General features: G+C 38.4%; 1 protein-coding gene across 2 annotated transcripts in view; it reads left to right on the top strand.

Annotated features, from left to right (window-relative positions):
- Positions 1-16,613, top strand: part of cdk14 (cyclin dependent kinase 14) — a 186,633-nt gene that overhangs the window by 77,864 nt on the left and 92,156 nt on the right. For both annotated transcript variants that reach the window (XM_023396252.2, XM_023396253.2), the window contains exon 10: positions 13,068-13,131. In XM_023396252.2, coding sequence (XP_023252020.1) covers positions 13,068-13,131 — 64 coding nt within the window. The remainder of the gene's footprint in view (positions 1-13,067; positions 13,132-16,613) is intronic.

Raw genomic sequence — 16,613 nt, 5'->3', positions numbered from 1 at the left:
CTGATCATTTTGGCTGTGTTACAGCTGAAGGTATGGATTTCTGCAAGAAAGTGTCTTTTTTGACATATTTTTAAAATCTAATGTCAGTTACTGTTACAGGTCTATTATACACTGGTAACACATTTTGTATCCTCGGGTTCCTCGCGTCCAAACAAGGACACACAAAGAAAATGCTATAAAATCATCATATATCAATATTTTTTTCTGCTTTTTTTTTCATACATCTCTTAAACCACTTCAGTTCTGCTCAAACCTACCAAATGTTTATTAGTTTTCAGGATTTTAACCCTTTAAATGCCAGTTTGAAGACATGTTGCCTCTTGTTTTATTAAAAAAACAAGACAGAATATGAGATATTTCCCACATAATACATGATGGAGGGATGTGACATTGTTTTATATCAGAGTCTTTTATATCAAGACATTTCTCAAAACCAGAATATGATCAGGGTGACTTTTGAACACTGGAAATAAATCATGTACTCATCCCGGCAGTAGCCCCCGTGGCACTCAAAATTTCCCTGGAATTTTCTAGTTAGTCTTATTATTATCATAATTAACTCCAACAAGGAGGTTATGTTTTCACCTGTGTCTGAACCTGCACTGTGGTCTGTCCTTTTTCTTCCTGTAATACACGTTAGTATCTGAAAACCAGACAGGATAGTCGCAGCTTACTGAACACATTCCATCCGCTTGCAGTGGGAGACAGCTGTTCCACTTGGCTCTGGTTCTGATGTGTTTGACCCCTAGCTGGAGGTGACCCCAATCTGCTTGGCTGTGACTGGGGTTTGAGAGCAGTTCAGGGATGGGACTGGTATTTTTGGAGCAGAAAAAGAGATGAATGCTGGGGTCGGCGCTAGGATAAAGACAGAGTAGAGGTATGAATGTGGAGGAGGCATGGGTGGGATACAGCTGCGACTGGGGCCAGTACTGGTACTTAGGTTTGGATTAAGGGATTAATTAGTGTTTGAACAAATGGAATTTACAAATCTGCACCTCCCCGAAGGTGCATCATAACGTAAAAAAATGTAAAACCACTGAGGTACATCTCCTTTGATATTAAAATTCAGTGGTTATTTTGATAATAGACAAAGTCAATTTAACACTAGTAGTCAAGATTCAGTATAGTGGCGCCCAGTGGGGTAGTTGTAGAGGTAAGGAAGTCAAGTCACATGACTTAACTAGACTCAAACTTGAGGAGGCAGTTGACTTGAAAGGACTTGACTCTTTTATTAAATATTTGCATTTTTCTAGAAATTGAGAAGTTATGTTTTGCTTTTGAAACGTGATTGGGTCATTTCTAGTGCACTGCATGAAAACCTGGCAACCTACTGGAATGTAGCAGAGGTCTGCAGAGCCCACGAAGAAGGGTACATGAATCTGTCTTTTTAGCTAACTTATTGGCTGGTCAAATGTTATTTTAGAAAGCTAACTTTAAATTGAACCTATGTTATGCTAATCACCTAATAAGTTTAACCTATGTTATGCTAATTATCTTACACAAATCCATTCTGACAGACTCCTTTAATGGAAATATCAGGTCAAGTGACTTTTATTTATATAGTGCCAAATCATAACAGAATTTATGTCAGGGCACTTTTTGAGCTGGCTACTGGGGCTTGGCTTACTACTGTAGATAACAATTATGTTTCCATGGTGTGTGGCTGCACATGCAATTTACTGTGTGTACCATCATCGGTATAAGACGTGCACAGACAACACACAAGCAAGAGAGAGCAGGATTTATTAGGATTTATAAATCACTGCTTGAACAGGGCAACTTATGTGACTTGTTCTGACAAATCATAATGTCTGCCATGAAAAAGTTCTTATGTTCTCAACTATGATATTATATATTTACAACACTTTAAAGGGGAATTCCACCAATTTGAGATCAGTTTAGTAGTCATGAGTTCAACTCAGGATGAGGAGCTTTGTCAATTTTGAGAAAGTAACTGATGATGTCGTCAGGGTTATCCCAAAGGTTGTTGCCATTCATTATTTTAACAGTGCTGATTGTCCTGAAATGCACAGTCATTCTCTTAAGGATTGGGGATAACGTGCCACATATGTCATCTGTCTTACACACAGTGGTGAGAGTCTGTCTGACCTGCTTTCAGTGCACTGACAATCCAGATCTGTCTAATCTTTTCAGTGTCCCTCTAGGAACATATACAGCCTATAATTAGAGGTTCCCGTGTGAAGGTCAGACGTACTGTTTGTGTCTGGCTGGGTGGGTGGTCTGTAACATAGCTGGTGGGGGGAAAGATTTTGTATGTCCATCAGAATGATCGTGCAGTGCTCAGGGTCATGACCTGTGACCTCACAGAAATTCCCTCTGAGGCATGACTTCCTCTCAGGACTCTCTCTCTTTCCATACACTCTACATAAACTAACACCCAGCCCTGCTCTTGCTGATGGATTACCCCATCCTCCTATTTTTCCATGTAGGTTATGGAGAGAGACGACTGTCCTCCAATGAAAACAACAGCATCAGTCATTTGTTCAAAACTTGAATATGGCCTATCTAACTGACAAAAACTTTTATATGACGTGACATCACCACATACACTGCAGATATGGGATTTAAAAATATCTCATAATAATGCTTTACCACCACATATCTGTGTCTGAATTCTGAATGTATGCATGCATCCACTATATACTTCCAAAGAATTTACAATGGAATGACAAAAATATTGCATTTTACAGACGAGAAAATTATGATTGAGTGGCTATAAAGGTGTCAGTGATGACATAAATGATGAAGATTAGGAAGTGTATAAAGTCTCAATCATAGACTGTATATAAAAATGGACGTCGACTCCACGTTTAGAAAATGAAGTCAATGCAGAAGTGCCTTAAACTTGCATTCTATAGAATGACCATTAGGGGGCGACTCCACTGGTTGCAAAAAGAAGTCTGATTGTATTGAAATCTATGGGAAAATGACCCTACTTGTCAATTAATTTGTTACCTCAGCAAACGTTTACATTACTTGTTTATGGTCTGAATCGCTAGTTTGAAGTTTTCTTCAATACAACATTCATTTTTCATATTATGGTCCTATTTTAAAGAAAATAGACGTTAAAGCAGAGTGGTTTTAGGACATGGCTACCCCATGATTGACACTCAGGGTGACCTGCCTATTTATCTGGATAGAGGCCAGAGTGATGTGTCGGACATTTGACTTGTCATTGTGTTTTCAGTTCATAAAGGTTAGCGCTAAGATGTTGTTTGCCTGAAAATGTCTTGTTCGGCGTTCAGTTGTTCTAAAAGACACTTGGAGGAGTCGGCAGTTCAATTTTTTCCGGTAAGTACGTTTTTGTTTTAATCTTATTTCTTTGCTAGCCAAAATTAGCATCCCTGTTAATATCACAGTTCAGGTGACGATGCACCTTGCTAACCAAGCTAGCCAGCTAGTGCTAGGGTTAGCTGATAACTTAGCGATTGCTATGCTAACGGTACCTGGCCCCGCTGGGCTGATAACCTGTGTCAACCTGGGTTAGCCCGTGGAAGTGTTCAGTCCAATTAAAAGGTACATTTAATCGACGTTAATCTAACAACGTTTGATTTGTGTTTCTCTTGTTAAGATAACGTGACGTATACAAAATGTGTAGAAAAATGTTTGTCATATGCAAGATTGTTCATTTAATACTCAAAACACCTGTCCTGACAGTTGACAGATATTTGTGATTAACTGTGATCCACCACATCTTAACTCAAGTGTTTGTCTTTTATTGTCATTTGAAAGGTTTCAACACTGTGAAAACTGAGTGCCCATTGCCAACAGGAAAAGGACCTCATGTATGAAGCAGCCCATTTGTTTCCATTCATCTGGTTTTGGAGAAGGGAGACTGCATGGACATCCTTAGTTCTCAAATGTGCTGTGATGATGATGCTAGAAAACCACTCCCAGATGAAATGACAGACTAACTGCTGATTAGGTTGTTTATTATTCTCTGTCTTTAGTATTTAAAGGTTCAGTTTCTGACCTGCAACTTCATTTATGCTGTTGTTGACAGGTGATGGTAGTAACACTTTTAAGAACAGAATTTATAAATATTAAACTGTGATTAAGTGATGGATCATCTCTAGCACTGTCACCACCTCCACAGGTGAAAGTATTTACCAATCAACATCAGCATGTTTTTTGATCCTTCATTGTCAGTGTTGTCGGACAGTAACATTTTAACATTTCTAGTATGTATGTATGTAGTTGATTAAAGCTAACAGAGAAATAGCCACACAATGCTGTACGTGTTACTATTGTGAAAATTCATATCAGGTGTGTTCTATGAAAACCTCCAACAAAGTTAAAGCAAGAGCTTCACAAATAACTTTATTGGACATTATAAACTACATTAATTTAAACAATTTACAACACTGGAAACATGTATAAAACAATGTAAAAAAATATATATTAATTAAATACTGTAGTGTACAATTTACAATGAACTGTAACTAAGAGGTAGTTGAATCAACAGTGCAACAGAATTTTTAGTAGCAAGTATAATCATTATTCATCATGAGTCCTAATGTGTGAGACAGTTCATATTTATTTGCTCCAGTAACAATATCCCTTGTTGGAACAGCACACTGATATTAACTATAATGGCTGAGGACTATGAAATATGAACTCTAATGTTTTAAACTATTGACAATTTGTTACAGCTACAGTGGAGTCCAAAGGTCATCTAATTGTATGTGTGACATGGGGCAGAGACTGTAATAAGACAGTGAGGGTGTAGGGAACAAGGAAGAGCACAGCTGATAAGACTGAACAATGTTATGGCCACTAGTGTTACATTAAAAAATGCTTTATTATCATATAAGACACTGTGTTTATGTTTGGGAAGAGAAGATCTTCATGTGTGGAAACTGCAGGTGGAGGTGGTGCAGGGCCTCCATCATCGCTGCAAGAGGTTATAGGTGTTGGATGGAAAAAAACATTATAATAGAGAGAAATCATATCAATATCGTAGAGTATAGAGAAAAAGACAAAAGACGCAGCACTCTGATAATCTGAGAATACATTATTCCCTCAGCTTAGTTGTAATAAACAGTCTGCTGAACTGTTTTACATTAAATAACAATAGAATAGAAACTAATACTCAGTTTGGAGTCATTGTGCAGGTGCACATGTCATGATGGTTCTCGGCTCTCAGTGATGTTCTTTATTCTGAAACAGACACAGAATCATTCCAACAGATGTTTTGACTCCTGTGATCAATAATGAAATGAACTAGAGCTGAAAAACTAAAACTGAACCAAACTTAATATGAACAAACACGACACACACATCTGCAGATCTGCTCTTTAACATCATGTCGAGACACGACAGTTAACTGTAATGAAGTCAATGTTTAGTGACTGCGCATCCAGCATTCTTCCCATTTCAAAAAAACAAAATGGCGACGGCCAAAATGCAAACTCCTGGCTTCAAAACGGCAGATCACAAACCAATGGGTGATGTCACGTTCAGTTGCCACTTGGTCTCAATTTGCTGCTCACTACTGAGTAAAGAATTGAGTTTCCATGAAAAAATAGTGAATGAGTGAACGTGGGGATGATTTTGGACACAGAGCATTTCTGAAGCAAAGTAACCTATGATATTAACTAGTTTACAAGTAGCTCTACTAGCTAATGACTCGCTTACAGCTGTCTCAACTACCCTAAAACTAGTGTAAAAGTAGTTCAACTAGTTTAGAATTATAAATCATTTTGCATTCTTTCTCTTACAATACACTAAATATTACTAACCTTCGCTTTTCTATCAAGAAATCTTACTGAGATGAATCTTGACGGAGCAGGGGAATGTGGAACACACTCATGGTCTAGGGTGGACTGGACCCCTACTTAGCATACCCCTCCCCTAAGGTTAAAACGGTATAAAAATATGGAATGCGCTAACATCAGTGGTTCTCCCGCTCGTCTCTCGAGTTACTACTACTGTGCTACTGAGATTCACTCTTTAGCTCAAAGCTATGCCTTCCCTCCCCACATGTGTCTCTCCTGGATGCCACAATATCCACGGCTCTGTGACTTTATTCAAATTTCTCAAAGATGATGAAAAGAAGAGGTGGATTGATATTGTAAAGAGCCAAGATGGGAATGAAGTAAAGATCACCACGAAAAGCCACCTCTGCGGTCAGCAGAACATTTTTCAGCAGATTGTTTTTGAATGGTTTCCAGAAACAACTGGGAATCACTGGCAATAACAGGCTCCTACTGAAGAATGAGGCTGAACCTAACGTCTCTCTCTCTGGCCTTCAACATCCTGTTCCGCTCACAGGATGTGCCATCAGTGCTGCTGCATGCCCACCAGTCAGTGTAAGTTAGCTGAGCTTGTGTGCTTATGTTAGACCACAGATGTGATGTTGGCTAATGCATGTATTGTTATACATATGTCAGGGCATGTATGGTTATACTTCCGTCGTATCCTAAGTGAGAACATGTCGAAATTACACCGCTTATCCTGAGTTAATGTTTTGCTGGTATATGCATAAACTATGATTAGAAATTATACCAAACATTGGTATTTAATGGCAAACATTAACCGTGGGACACCTTGCCATGTAAGTTGGCACCTGCTATCCACCACAAGCCCGAGAATTTTGGGTTTTACCATGGAACGTTTAATTTACCAAAACAACCAGTCATATTAGCATGTAGCAACAGCAACATATGTACAGTATGCATAGTGATTTCATACCTAAACTGTTTGCTTCAGTTAAAACGAACTCAGGCTCCTTAGCCCAGCTACTGAAAAAATCTAAAATAATGCACAAATCAGTCATTTCAATGCTAAAGATAGAACATACTTATAAACCCATTTGATTTCCCACCATTGAAAAAGGTGGTGGGTTAGGATTAATTGGAAAGCAAATGCGCCAAGAAAATAACTAAAAAAACCTGTGACACTACAACGAACTAGTGACATGTTTGTGACAAAACCTTGGGGATTATATTTTGCTACTGTGTTCCAGCTTCTTTAAAAATGGTGATTGGCCTGAGGAAGTGTTATAATTAACAGTCTGAACACGATATGGTACAGTTCATCTATCAAATTTGATGAAACACATGAAGATTTTCAGTATTATAGTGATTACCTCGGGGCTGGTTTCTGGTCAAACCAATGAAGGATCCACTGTAAGCACCTAGTAGTTGAACAGATATATTGTTGTTGTAGTTGCTCCAGAACATTGTATTTGAATTTAAACTGCGATGTTGGATTAAAGTGCTGACATAATTTAAGGCTGTTAAAATTCACCTCAGATGAACCATGGTGGAATTTTTACTCTTTTCGTACAGGTAATTCTAAATTAATCATACTATTTTTTCAGATTAAGTATTAGATGTCAATCCTTCTTAGCTGGTAGGCCTAATAGTATGACCAGCCATCTTTACTTAGACTTCTTTCAGCTACGTTTCAGTTATCAACAGGGGGTGGTTTTTTGTTTTGCTCTGCTGAACCTTTTGCCAAATTGCAAAATATTCATTCATTTTAAAAATAAGTTTGTGGAGGAGCAAAGTACCTAAGATTCTGTTGTATGCTTTATTAAATGAAACTGATTGTCACAAAAACTGTGGGTCAACTGAAAAATAACAAGATGGCTTGAGTCACAAAAGTAGATTAAAGTGCTAAACTTTTATTTACAAAAAATAGTGAGGAAAAAAAAACTTTGACATCCACAGCAAAAAAAAACAACCAATATTATCTACAACTTGCAAAAGTCACCTGTCTGGTTCACAGCCACCCTCAGAGTGTTGGAATACTACTTGAGAGCCTTCTTCTTCTTCTTTTTCTTCTTCTTCTTCTTTGATGCTGTTTAGTGGAAGCTGGCATCCAAGTAGTTGCATTACCGCTATTTTTTGACATCACTCAGCTCCTACATTGTCCAGTCTACTAGATCTTTTGCTTTAGTCCAGTTTCCCAACTCCCTTTCTCTACTCCCCAAACGTTCCATTTCCTTCAACATATCCTCCCTTTCTGATGTTTATTGACTGCATTTTTAATAAGGACATGTTCTATAGTTTTCCGGTGCCTGACATTGCTCAAGACCGTTTGGATGTTTCCCTATCATATGTGTACTTTGCAGATTGCTGTGTCCTATTCTTAATTATGATATGATGACCTCTTCTCTCCCTCTCTTCCTCCCCTGTACCTTACACTGCCAACTTTGTTTTGAACTGTATAGAAATGTCTTCCCCTTGTCTACTGATACCAGTGTTGTTGCCATTCACTATGAATAATTTTCCTTACAATACTTTTTCCCTGTTTTTTAGATATCTTAATTCTGATATCTATATTTCTTTTGTTGTTCTGTAGAGCTTGTTTTGCTAGTTTAAACTTTTTTCGTTCCCTCTAATACCTATATGAGCTGGTATCAGTAAGGATATGATTTTGGTGCCTTGGTTGATTGCTTTGGAGTGAACTGATACTATTTTGAAAACTAAATCCTGTGAGAATTAGACATACCTGACTTAACACTTTGAGTGCCAATATGGAATCGCTGCAAATCAGGACTTCATTTGGTTTGTTCTGTACAATCCATTCCAGTGCCATGAAAATGGCTGTGTACACAGTTAGGACAGTTAGAGGTTTGTTTGAATATTTCAGTTTTGTACTCTGGAATTGTGATTACAAAGCCTGTACTGTCTGTGATTGTGTGTGACTTTTGAGCCCTCAGTAAAAACGTGCTAAAAATCTGAATATTTGTGCTCTGTCTAGCAATAGAATGTACTCATTAAATCTGCCTTTCTATTTCTTGCCTTAATTTACAGCAATTCCATACCCACCTCAGGAATTTCCAGCATCCAAGCAGGGATTACTGGCCAAATGACAGTTGGGCAAAATTCTAGCTGTGATATCCCTAGGTTTCTTGCTGTTGTTTCTCTTGTCCAGCCAGAACTTGTTTTTGGTGCTCTGTGCCTTTCCCAGCAGTTCTGCAACATTTTTTAGTTGGATTATTTTAATAGTGATTTTAGTTATACTCATGACCTTTGAGATTTATCCAGTAAATAACCAATAATTGCTTCCTGCGTAGGCACAATGGCATTTCTAGAGTTTCTACTTGGACGGCACACACGGGAGGTTCTTACTGCACTAATACAAACTCTTAGGGCTCTAGCTTGAGCAACGTCTTGTGCTTTAAGAGCCGTTTCTGATGCCGAACCATATGCTACACTGCCATAGTCTACCCTTGATCTGATTAAGGATATGCAATTGTGTTTCAGTGGATATAATCATTTTCTTTCCCCATGTTAATCTGGTGTCAAAGTGGACCCCTAAAAAAACAAAATGTTTCCATTTCTGGTCTGCTTCCATACATGTCCAGAAGAAAATTCCCCCTACCCCTCCTTCTCGTAAAGAGCATTACTAGTTTTTTCAACTGAGAATTTAAATCCCCATTTTTTCCCCCACATTTCAACTTTCTTTATTCCTTCCTGTAGTTTTTTTTACTACATGTTCCAAATTCCTTTTTTTCTACAAGGCCCCGTCATACGCAAATAATGATCTTTCCATATCTGGTGACATGGACTCAAATACATCATTTATCATGATTGAGAATAATATAGGACTCCTGTTGAGTCCCATTTTCTACCTCATATTTTCGGGACAATTCAGCTCCAATGTTTACTTGAATAGTTCTCTTCTTTTATTCTTTTTTAATTATCCAATTAAACATCTTTCCCCTGATTCCCATAAAATGCATTTTAATCAATAGTCCTTCCTTCCATAGCATATATGCCTTTTCTACATCAAAGAACACTGCTGCCACTGTTTCCTTATTAATTTGATGCCTTCCTTGTCTTCTAAACATACTGAATCTATACCCCTCCCTTTTCTAAATCCGCTCTGACATCCTAGTATTAGCTGCTGATTCTCTGAATAATACATCAATCTTTCATTTTACCATACATTCCATAAGTTTACATATATGCAATGTCAGGGCAATTGGCCTATAATTTGGTGGGTTGCTTGCATCTATCCTGGTTTCCTTATAGATACATAACTGCTTCCTTCCAGGTTGCTGGAACCTTCCTCCCACACTTTTTTATTACAATGTTGATACTTTATGCAATCCTTCGCTACTTAAATGTATTAACATAATATAACCTATTTCATCCTTTCCTGGAGCAGTCATTCAAGTTTTAGCAAGCACTCTTTTTAATTCTTACATTGTAAATGGAGTATTCTTCAGTATTCTTCTTTTTCCTTAAAGCATCCATATTTTCAGATTTCGTTTCTTCTCTACCTCTTCTTCCCTCCTCAGATAAGTTGTTAAAACTGTGTATCTTAACAAAAATATTAGCCAAAAGCTCCGCTGTCCTACTATTAGTTACTGCTAATTCATTTTCAGTTGTTAGCACAGGATAACTCCACTCCCTTCCCCTCCCAACTTTCTAATCATCCCCTACACTTCTCCTGCGGGAGTTGTGATCCCAATTGTGCCTCTATACATGTAATGTTCCAGCATGGCATTGCTTTCATGTTTGTTTTCCCTTTACTTTTAGGAATAGATTTTAGAGCAGCTGCCCTAATACTAATGACAGTTTTCTTACTCCCCCATAATTAGTCATGTGCTTTGAAATCCCCACACCATACCATGCTTGCTCTACGTTGCCCTTCTATTTCTTCGATATTGTTTCTATTCTCATACATGCATTATAAACATCCACCACCACCAATTCCTTCATTTCAACCCATACCTCCACTACCACATATTCCATTTCTTTTCCTATACCCAGTTTTCTGTATGAGATCCCTTGCTTCCCAAATGTGCCCCCTCCTCCTCCTTCTTTCCTATCTCACCTAATAGCTACATATCCATAAATTTCAAAGACCAAATGTGGCTACAACCAAGATTCTTGTATGCACAGAATGTCTGGTTTCTCTCTCCTATTATATATACATTTTCTGAGTCCCTGTCCAATATAAAACTTCTTGCATTCCACTGAAATATTAAAATTTTTATTAATGTCAACCAATACTTGATTCTTGGCTTGCCTGCAGACTTAAATTGTCTCTTACTTTCTTCCACTTCAATGCTACCATATCCAGATAATGCACTGCTGCTTTAACGAATATTTGAATCCTCTCAGTTTTTGACTTGACCTCAGATGTTGCATTTATAACCCCTAGAAACAGTTCGGTTAAAGTTAGATCTTTATCTGCTCAAAAATATGACGTGGCGGCCTTCCCACTTATATCTTACACAAAGAGAGAAAAGGAAGGACAGGTTGTGTCAATGTATATTGAGTTCTTTGTTTATCAAATAAACAACACAAAACATGTGTTTTGATTAATCTCCATTTGTAAATCAAAGTAAAACTCTGTTAATTGTATTATCTTTCTTAAAGTACATTACCGACTAGTAGACAAGATCTTTTATAATGGAGAACAGTGGTAATAATAGTCCCCTCGACTCTTCATTTGAGCCCCCTTCACTGTGGTTGACTTCATGTTTTCTCTATAACCAAGTCTTGTCATTTGTTAAACACTAAACTAAATACACTCAGAAGTGGAATATTGTTGCTAAAGACAACAATATATAGATAACTAAACAGAAAAGCTTTGTTCTTTTTTTTAAAACTGAAGATTAGTTGCTGAGCTTGCACATCAATGTCTCTTTGTCCTGACTGCTTTTATTGTTCCTGTTGAGGTTGACCTTGTGGTGCTGTACTGCTCTCTGGTGGCGCTTTTTGTTATTACACAAGCTATGACTAACATTTGGGTCAGTTGACCAACATGCTGTAAATTAAACAGTCATCTGACCTTATTACATTCCTCTGGTTTCCAGTATTTGAGTATTCCAGTAATGAATTTAGTTAACTGATGCTCTTTTAACCACACAACCCATCGTCTTTTGTGTTTGTTTTTTTCATTTTTGTTTAGGTAACATACTCAAGTTAAGAGGTGGTGATATTTTGTTACCTGTTAAGTACACAGTAACAGGGAGACAGAGTAATCTAAAAGAGACCAGAAACAGAGTTGTGTAACCAGAGTTTGACGAATTCTCTGCTGTGGAAACATAAACTGTGATTCCCTCAGCTTTTACTGTCATTCTCTTTTTTCTTTGTCTCTCAGCTGTGCTAGCTAGAGTCATCTGAAACTGATTTATTCCAATGATCCTACAGCACACGTCCATCCAGTGTTTACATGCACTATCCTCTCAACTAGAGAGTATAAATCAAACATCCCTGCACAACTACTACACTGTAGGAGCGTGCTGTAGATCAGGAATGACTGCACAATCTGGAAACTATTACGCTGCTTAACTGTGATGGATCATTTCAAAAGCATGTCCGTTGCTCTGGGTTTTGTCATCATAAACCCAGGCTGTGTGCGTGAGAACTCAGCCAGTACTTCCATGAAAGATAGACTTTTCATGACTTTGCATGAGCAATGAAATGTGTCTGTACTGGAAGTTCAAAGCCAAAAAGCAAATAATGATGCCGAGTTTCCCTGTACTCGTACCAACACACAGTAAAGTCTTATGCAACTATATCTATAATCTGTAACACTTAATCACACTTGTTAGTAGTCAACAGAACATCAACATGATATTACTGCATTATTCTGTATCCTATATTTGACAAAATATATTGTAAGTGCTGTAGTTTTAAAGTATATTTTTTTAGGCCTTTATTGGATAGCACAGTAGAGAGAGACAGGAAATGGGGAGGCAGAGAGAGGGGGAATGACATGCAGTAAAGGGCCGTACAATGCGGGAGTCGAACTGGGACCGACTGCAGCGAGGACTGTAGCCTCTACATATAAGGCGCCTGCTCAACCCACTGCGCCACTCGACGCCCCAATTGCTGTAGTTTTAAATAATAAAATAATTGAGATGGCTGTGAGCATGTGATTAATTGATGCTGTGAGTTTTGCTATGAATTATTTTGTCTCTTTCTTCAGTGCTAAATAGTCAGCAATATCATTTGTGAATCCCTCTAATGAGTTAGCTGCTAATGCTAACTACCCTACCTAACCAGAAAGTCTTTTGTTTTCTTGCTTCACTTGTTCACTTTCTCTTCTCCATATTTCTGTGACTTTTTCAGGTCCTTGGCACCCCATCTGAGGATAACTGGCCAGGTGTAAACTCCTTGCCTCACTTCAAACCAGGTGAGACCATACATATTATAAAGCACAGTGAACACACATGCTGTAAACTCTCACTCACTTGTTTAAAATTCACTAAACCAAATGATAATTAATAACTCAACATAGAGTATGATAAGATGTTATCATGGAGCCGGCTGTCACTCATTATTCTGTAGATAGATAGATAGATAGATAGATAGATAGATAGATAGATAGATAGATAGATAGATAGATAGATAGATAGATAGAGGTGTCCCGCAGCTCATTAGTAATAATAATAATAGTAGTGTGTGTATGTGTGCTAAAGTGTAAGTGTTAGCATGGAGCCACATTTTACTCAACATAGGCCACATATCCACCGCAGGAACTTTCCCCAAGAACCAGGAATCTTTTGAGGAACTATGCAAGTTTTGACCACAGGAACTTTAGGAAGGAAATTTAATTCTGAGGTATTTGATCGATCCCCAAAAAGGTACCTGATCACGGGGTAGTACTTTCAAAAGATTCAGGAACTTTGGGGGGTGTGGTCTGCAGTGCTCAACATTTCTGACTGGTCGAATACTCGCTGCATTTTATTTCACCTGCGATGTTTAAAAGTCCACAGCGAGCGAGTGAGCAAGCACCGAGCGAGCAAACACATTTGCCACGAAACAGGTCTGGGAGAAGGTGAAAAAATAAACAAACGGAGTGGCTATTGTTTCCACCCGTCACGTATAATACAAGATTGTCCCATACTTGAAAATAAAATGCTGCCTCCTGTATTGAATGAATACGAGATGCAATTTGGCCCATATTTTCGTTCATGTAATGTCCTCAAAGTGCTGTGAATAATGTAATGTCAAGTAATCTTCCTGGGGCTTTAGGCTGCGGTGGAAACACAGACAGCAACACAGGAACCTTTTTGCTCTTGAAGAAAAGTACCTGGAACTAAAAGTTCCAGGTCAAAACGCAGCTATAGAGTGTGATAAGATCTTAGCATGGAGTCTATTGTCACTCATTATCCTTTATGCTTAAGTGTTAGCATGGAGCCATTTCTTACTTAATATAACATGGTAAAGTGTTAGCATGGATCCACTAGAGCTGATGATCTCTACAGGTACACACTTCTTTAGTAACCTGATCATAAAAATGAACCAATGGGACAGTCTACCTACCACTGTACTCCGTTAATGCAGCAGCAACAGCAGCTTCAGGAGTGGGGGTGGCAGCTCTGCTAGGGTAGCCGTGCCCTCTGGGAGCTCATTAGGGCTTTTTAGAGGGAACACGAATGGAGAGTGCAGATTAGTGTTGGTGTTGATGTAGGGAAGAAGAGCTGGAGTGGAGGACAGGGGACAGACAGGGATGGCCATAAAGAGGGTTAGAGTAATGGTGCGGGGCAGCGAGGCATCACAAAGATGTGACCCAGCCTCCAATCTCCAGTGGCCAATTAGGGACCAACTGGTGTGACCCTCATGGTCTCACACACACACACAGAAACACATACAAATGTAATCTCTCATCCTGTGGCCATGGCGACAGTTGGCCCTTGTTAGCCTCTCACATACTGTGTTGAACAGCTGTGCAGCTGTCTGAACCAGAGACACAGACACACACACACACACGCACAAACACACATATGCCTAGATTAGCCTAGTTTTTGCCTCCAAGCGTTGTATTTGTTTATATGATGTGTGCAGATCTGATGTTATTGCAGCTGCATTACTAACAAACACAGGAAGGAGGAGAAATAATTATCATATATTAGGAAAAATCTTCACACGAAATGGAATTATAATCTGCTGGCTGTGCTTAAAACTGCATGAGTAGAAATAAAGTTCAGTATGTTCATTTCATATGATTCTAAAAAAAAAGATCTATAATTATTATTCAAAGGCTGAACGATAAGAAGGCATATAGAATATTAATCTGAGAAATTCACTTGTTTGATATTAATCTGTATGTATTTTAATCATTGTAGACCTTGAGTAACATAATGGGATAATACAAAAGTCTGTCACTAATCTGAGAGTTCTTTGCAATATTCTAAGATCATTATATTTATTTTCTCAAAAAAACATTAACAGTAGCTTTGTCACTGGTTAGCTTGACATACACTATAAAATCCTACAGTGAGCAGCAGATGGCAGTAATACAACAGTCTGGAAACCTCCTTGCAGGGTTTCCACAGCAGCACTGAGCTCCTCTGAGCTGTTATCTGTTCACTCTGCCAACTAAATCACTCCTCTGGTTATGATTCATCACATTTTACTGTTACTTCTACACGCAAAATGCTTTCCAATCGTTGTGATACATCACTTAAGTTTGGGTCTCAGACATGACAGTGGCTCTGGCTCAACCTCAGAGTGGAGGCGCCACTTATTTTTTCACATTTTTGTGGTTATGAAAAGGTTCCACAGATTCCCCCTCACTTCTACTCATATCTCACTTCAGCTCTGCTGTCTTACTTATTGATGTGTTAGCTTGGGCTTTTACACTGCACTCAGAGCTAGACCATTTTGATCTGTGAATTTCTTCTTCATCATCACACTCATCACTGTTATTAGTGATGACTAAGGTTAAGTTTCATGGTTTTGTTTTGTAATTGGACAGAAAGCAGAGGAGTCAGGCAGGCAAAACTAATATACAGTATTTAACAAATTAATAAAAAGGGGGAATGTGGAAACAACTATCACCCATCATATAGTTAGTTCACCCTTTATATTTGTTTTCAAGAGACAATCATGATCACAAGAATAAATGTTTTAACATAATCCAAATTATTGATAGATTATAATTTCACTATTAATGCTTTTTAAACCCAGTTTGAGTATCCTGTACAGCTCAAGTAATTTGACAGGAGGCACTTTCTCTTATAAAGACATATAGATAAAGCACACATTATTGGTTACACCTTTTCAGATGAAGTACCATGAGGAGTCATTATTTAATCTATTTTGCAACAATTTTGACCATTGGGTTTTTGGTCCACCTCTCTTACCAAGGTCCTTCTCCCCTGATTGCTCATTTTAGTCCTGATTGTCCCAAACATCAGAGTATAATACAATAAAATATATCTGTTTGATTGCATATCCAAATGTACATGCAGGAGCAATGGCTATCATCTTATAATCACCTGGGCACCTGTGGTCAGTTCAGGCCAGCCCTGCTGCTGAACTGGATGACTGGACCCAATGTTGGGTAGCTGGCAGGCTGAAAGTTGACACTGACGGACAGTTCGGTGGTTGGCTAGTAAGGATTAGGCTGGTAATGTAGGTGACAGCGCAGGCTGACTGTGTGTCCACATGGCAATTTTGGCTCAGATTAAGAGAACAGTGCAGCATCATAAAACTAACTAGAAAATTCCAGGGAAATTTTGAGTGCCACGGGGGCTACTGCCGGGATGAGTACATGATTTATTTCCAGTGTTCAAAAGTCACCCTGATCATATTCTGGTTTTGAGAAATGTCTTGATATAAAAGACTCTGATATAAAACAATGTCACATCCCTCCATCATGTATTATGT

This window comes from Seriola lalandi, unplaced genomic scaffold, assembly GCF_002814215.2.
Source record: "Seriola lalandi dorsalis isolate HSWRI2012SDOR001 ecotype SW California unplaced genomic scaffold, Sedor1 jcf7180002054974, whole genome shotgun sequence".
Taxonomy (NCBI): Eukaryota; Metazoa; Chordata; class Actinopteri; order Carangiformes; family Carangidae; genus Seriola; species Seriola lalandi.
The sequence above is the reverse complement of the archived record's forward strand: the minus strand, read 5'-3'. Positions and strand labels throughout refer to the sequence as shown.